Source organism: Halictus rubicundus, chromosome 5 (genome assembly GCF_050948215.1).
Source record: "Halictus rubicundus isolate RS-2024b chromosome 5, iyHalRubi1_principal, whole genome shotgun sequence".
In the NCBI taxonomy this organism is placed as follows: Eukaryota; Metazoa; Arthropoda; class Insecta; order Hymenoptera; family Halictidae; genus Halictus; species Halictus rubicundus.
In genome coordinates, this window is record NC_135153.1 from 6,953,773 (window position 1) to 6,959,772 (window position 6,000).

A 6,000-nucleotide genomic window follows, 5' to 3' on the forward strand; every position below is an offset into this window, starting at 1 on the left:
TCAACTGCAACAATCTGGAGTGAAATTGAAATTAATCTTCTTTCTTAATATATTTAACATGTCGATAATTGTGTAATAATGTTTTTAAACTCTTCTAATGTTTTCACTGTTTTAAAGTACACCGTTTTTGTCATAAATGCATAAAATCTGCAGTACAATAATGAGATAAAAGCTTGATCAACTTGTTTCCTAATCTGTAGATCATCTACTAATGGAAGAAAAATTATTATGTCTGGTAAATAATATATAACTGATTTTAATTTGCAAAAACGGGTAGCTTAAAGCTTTTATCAATTTTTATTAACCGTGTTTATGTCTGTTTTGTCAATTTAATAGACACATAATATAGTTTCTAGTATCAATGTTCTACATGAGATCAAACGTTCTCAGAAATGACAGTGAGGACACACGTTGGCCTAATCTCAATTCCACCGACCACTTCTGACATAATTTATATAAGTACGATAGAATTGTGTTGGGGTGCACCCCTGTGATCCAATTTTAGATCTAATATTAAAAAAGAAATTATTTTATCCTTGAACAATTGCCTGTGACCATTGACGAGGTATATAAGCGACTTAATACAACATTATGAAGAATGATTACGTATTTATTGATTTTATTATGTTACATTTTGTATAAACGATCAAATTTCCTCCATTCATCTCCCGAAATAAAATGGAAATAAAATGACACAGCATTCTGACACGCTAATTTTATTTAATTTTTCATGTTGTCGATTCTTTGAACAACTTTTGTACGCATCCAAATTTTCAATGAACACATTGTTTTCGTAGTTTAGTTATTATTAAAAAGAATTAGTATAAATTAGTATAAAGAATTAATTTCAAACGATCTATACATGAATGATTAAAATAGTTAGCCATCCTAATCTCACCTTTTAATGTTCATATCAAATAGAGGAATTTGATCACAATTAATGGAAACATTTTTTTATAAAAAAACAATTGAAATAAAATAAATTGCTCCTATAAAACACGTTAACTGGAGTGACGAATTTATTTGGACTCTTTTCGATGAACTGATCGGACTCCATCTTGCAGACATTCCCCGATACTTTAAAAATTTTACACAATCAGTAAAAAGCGATTTTACCATTTTACATCATTTTTATCGTCACATTCGAGAGAACGTCTCTTGGCATTATTTTCCTTTCCTTGCTTCGAATCGATAAAACCATGTTATTGTCGCCGTTTATTTCGACAGTTACATCCGAAGTACCGACAAAACTTTCATACGACTTAGACAACAAACCGAAATGAAAATTTGATCTTACTTTATCCCCTATAGAAATGAATTTTCAGTGTATAAAGCCCGAACGTGAAAGTAAACTTCACGGTTGATCGAATTTATTTCCATCGCTCCTCTTATTATATTTTCGTATTAAGGAAGAACACAGGATTTTATGTTTCGTAGTATAATAACTTTTAATTAAATCCCTTTCTTCTCTATTAAGAATACTTGCTCTTAAGTTCCTTATCGCTGGGATCGTGTAAGATGCAAGCTATGAGATTTCTCGTTTAGTGGATGACAAGATAATACGCAACTTTGTAAAGGAGCGCACCGAACATGCTTTCGATAAATAAATTTCCTGGTTAAGTGAACCATCTTCTAAATAGACCGCGGATATTTATTCCAATTTATTCTTCACAAGACACGTGCAGAAATACTGATATTGAACGTAATTTCATTTTCTTAGTTAATGATTTTTTTAAATTTCAACGCGTTGTAATTTTGACGCTTTGAAACGTCGGCCCGTTGCAAATTTGATGCGCTAAAATGTCTACGCATTGTAATTTTGGCGCTTTGCAACTTCGACGCTTCGAAATTTCCACGCGTTGCAAATTCGAGGCTTTGAAATTTCAACGCGTTGTGATTCTGGCGCTTTGCAAATTTAATGCGCCGAAATTTCTACGCGCTGTAATTGTGGCGCTATGCAAATTTAATGCGCTGAAATTTCTACGCGTTGTAATCGTGGCGCTTTGCAAATTCGGTGCTTTGCAAATTCGACGCTTCGAAATTTCCACGCGTTGCAAATTCGAGGCTTTGAAATTTCAACGCGTTGTAAATGTGGCGCTTCGAAATTTCGACGCGTTGCAAATTCGAGGCTTTGAAACTTCAACGCGTTGTAATTTTGGCGCTTTGCAAATTTAATGCGCCGAAATTTCTACGCGTTTCAAATTCGGAGCGTTGTAAATTTGGCGCTTCGAAAGTGGGACGCATTTCAAGGTCGACGCGTTGCGAACTCATTAGGTTTCATCCTGATTGCGTTGTATCGAATTCGGCACTTCCGGAAGTTCCTTTTCGAAGTCGGCTCGAAAGTCAAATAGAAGATTAAAATGCTGTTTTCTGATCGCTCCGATTCTCTTTTGTTCCAGCAACAGGAGAGCAACTCCTGCAGCGACGGACAGCTGTCAGGCGTGATGCCGGATGTAGCAATGGCGACAGCGTCATTCGGAGCATTGCAGCTGATCGAGGAACAGGAGCTGGAGCTGGATCTCGGTGACGGGACGTCCCATCTTCTTCAGCACGTGTCACCATCCAGCGGTACCATGGGCTCTCACAGGTCTTCGCTACCCCATCAGCATCAGAGGCACTTCTCTGGACCGCCCCCACCACCGTACATGTACCACCGTGCTGGCACTGCCTTACCAAGATATATTTAAGATTTCTAACGGGATAAGCAAAGTGTATAGTAATCCGACTTGGACCCCTAATAGGAGTTCCTTCCCTGAATGAAAGTAGACTCGCCCCCCCCCCTTCCCCGCCTCTTCCCCCCAAGGTGTACTCTTCGTGTACTGCCATGGTTGCTCTGTGGACACTTGACACGGTTTCTAGGAACGCTGTTTCACGGTTTTTGGAGCAGTGTTAAACGAACGCCGCGTTTATATCGATCCATTGCGTAAAGTGTTTGGCTTCGGTTACTTTGCCCGAGAACTTGCCTGCAAGGTGCACACTTTGTGCGAGTACGTTTGTCTGCAGCGACTGATTACATACCGGCAGTTAGGGTTCCCATACTTAGCGACGATACTTTAACGTTCAGACCGACCGACAACCGCGGTCTATACACTTGTATTAGTTGTTGCTGGGCCGCCGGAGCTTTGCAACGATCGGGACTCGTGCAAAATCTTTCCGGTTCAAAACTGTAATCGAATTTAGCAGAACGTCTTGTTTCTGCTGACGTAGCACGTTGCCGACCAAGGGTCATTTTATTCAGCGCGTCGAGCGATTCATGATTTTCCCATGTTCGCTACGAAATTATTTGTGTTCATTGTCGCTTTCACTCTGTTCGGTTTTACAATGTTCTTTTTTCTGTGCCAAATGTGTTTGTAAGATTTTTCAGCGCTGAAATGTGGAATTTGCTGTTTCGGGCATCCGCTTTTAGTCAGCATGATCTTCACATGTGTTGCGTTCAAGGACACTTCGCTGAGAAACCCTTGAGATCTTTTAATCCTCGCGCATTGCTCTATTGGAAAGTTATCAAGAAAATAGAATTTGTATGCAATCTGATAGGGAAGGAGTTACAGAGTTAGGGACTGGTTAGTTGCAGGAATAGTCCTCTACACACCTATACACACTGGCATTGACATTTTATTGCCAACACTTTACTTACAGGAAAATTTTTGAGGCTCGATCGAGAGTTTCTCAATAAATTGTTCAAAGGCAACAGCAATTTCATTCATAATTCAACAAGCTGTAATAACTTTTCAACGAACAACAAGCAACGGTCGGAGATGACCTTGACAACATATACGAAGGTCACGATGTACCTAGACAACATTTTCACCCTCAAAACTTGTATGATAAATTAGAAATTGAAACTGTAGCAACTCCTTTAGAAAACAATGATCTAGCTAAATCCACTGCCTTTCGTTCTCGATCTTCATCGTTTGATTAGCTCAATTAACGAAACTTAGCAATGAACATATTAATTCCAGAGCTGTGCAGAAGCGTCCGCGGTCCAGCCTCCCCCATGATATTATTATGCTAATCGAGTTTCGTTTTTGTACATAAATGTCGGGGAAGCCTCCCGTCTGTTAAAGAGAGTTTTACGAAGGCAACGTTTTGCTCCGTAGGATCTGTAGAGTTTCACTGCCACTGATCATTCGACGACGGCTCTGTGCGACAAAGCACAACGATGCCTGTCTCTACGATGATCAGCTATTCTTCCCATTCTCGAAGGCTGCCGTGGCACACGGGGATGTACTGAAAAAAAACTGGAGTCTTCTTGCGTGTCAGGCGGAACCAGTGTCCGCGGGTTCGGAACCTGTCCACGGGTTGAAGGTCGCGGGGACAGCCCCGGGCCTGGGTTCTGAACGGGGAGTGGAAAGGTTCCGACAGTAACTGTTTCGAACCGTTATATCTTGCGCTCACTCGGCGAGCGTCAGTGCTCGATTAAATTTGCGAAGTTCGGCATCCGAAAGTCAAGTTCTTGCGTTACAGGGTGGTGTTTCTCTTTGGGGAAATCGTGTCGAACACAGCTCAAACGCAGTCTGTCGAGCATGAACGGCCGAGGTTCGTCACTACGAACGGATGCCGCCAGCGTAGAAAAATAAACACGAAAAAAAGAGTATTTCAAATTCAGTCATTTCTGTCTTACCTTTTCGAACGTGGTACCATTGGATTGCTGAGATTCTTCCGAGTAAAACGAGCCCAAACACGACGTGAATCGGTCTACTTTTACAGACTGCATATATAGCAATCATGCGTGTATCCTTAATTATGCTATTTACAAAACTAGTCCGATTCACGTCGTGTTTGGACTCGTTTTACTCGGGAGAATCTCAACAATTCATTGGTAACACGTCTGGGAAGGTAGGACAAAAATGATGAAATTTTGTTTATTGTATTATTGCCGTTTAGCGGCACCGCTTTGAAATACGTCTGCCTCCTTTCCTGTAGTAGTTTCATCCTGTTCCCTTGTCTACTGAGATTAGGTTTCACCGTGCTCGAGGCACTAAGTGGTGGGGGAAGAGTGGGGTTGGAGCGTGTAAATTTAAGCGTACGAGATTTAGCAAATTTAAGCGAGCACTACCGTGTACGACAGTTTGAAACGGTTATTTTCGGAAAGGTTTTCGGCCCCCAATTGTAAATTACCTTTTGGAGCAGCTTAACGAAAGTAGAGGACCCATGGTTTCCAGGATGTATTTATAATCGTAATCGGAATCGAGGGCGCACCTCGCGGAAAGTTCATGCTTATTAGGTACAATCACGTTATAGGTGTAACTTCTAGGTGCATACGCGTGCAGCTGTGGTTTGTAATGCGTGTGTCTGTATGTATGTATGTGTCTGTTTGTGTGTGCTTGTGGATATTGCGTGGCCGGTGTACGTACACGAATGCGCGTGCTCTCTAAGGTACCATATAAAATGTTAATTAGACGATGTTGCCGACGTTTAATGAGTGAGAGTTTGAGGCAGAGTGTGCTTGCGTGTGTGCGTGTGTGTGTAAGGGGGTGGGGTAGGGGTTGAAAGAGGATGAGGATGAGAGCCGTAGGCCATACAGAATGTGTACAGGTATATATGATCAGTGTTTTGTGAGCAGTATTGTTCTTTATTTAAAAAACAAAATGCCGCTGTGGGTATGATCTTTGCTAATTCATATTACCTATGATATTCAATAAAAATTATTTAAATATTAGCACATGCAATTCTACCTTGATCCGTGTGCCTCTTTTGGTTTGATGAGGCTGAACGGAATTTGGTCGTTCCGTTTTTGTGGTATCAGAAGGTAAAGAAAATTGAGAAAGAACTTTTTTTTCTTCTTAGTCAATATTGTTGATTTTTTGTCAATTAGAAAATGTACAACGTATATTTTTTTGTTTAGTCTTGTGAAGCAGTTGTGAAAAATTGTAACTACTTGAAATTTCTATTTGAAACTTTAGGGATAGATTCTCTACGTGTGTTGCTATTGATTGAAACGAAAGAATATTGATTGTTTGAAGTTGGTAAAAGAGATTACTTTTAATAACTCCTCAAAGT

General features: G+C 40.2%; 1 protein-coding gene across 3 annotated transcripts in view; it reads left to right on the forward strand.

Annotated features, from left to right (window-relative positions):
* Positions 1-5,659, forward strand: part of LOC143354088 (BTB/POZ domain-containing protein 7) — a 39,916-nt gene extending 34,257 nt beyond the window's left edge. For all 3 annotated transcript variants that reach the window (XM_076787834.1, XM_076787832.1, XM_076787833.1), the window contains one exon: positions 2,400-5,659. In XM_076787834.1, the coding sequence (XP_076643949.1) occupies positions 2,400-2,687 (288 nt within the window). In that variant the 3' untranslated portion in view covers positions 2,688-5,659. The remainder of the gene's footprint in view (positions 1-2,399) is intronic.
* Positions 5,660-6,000: the final 341 nt, after the last annotated feature.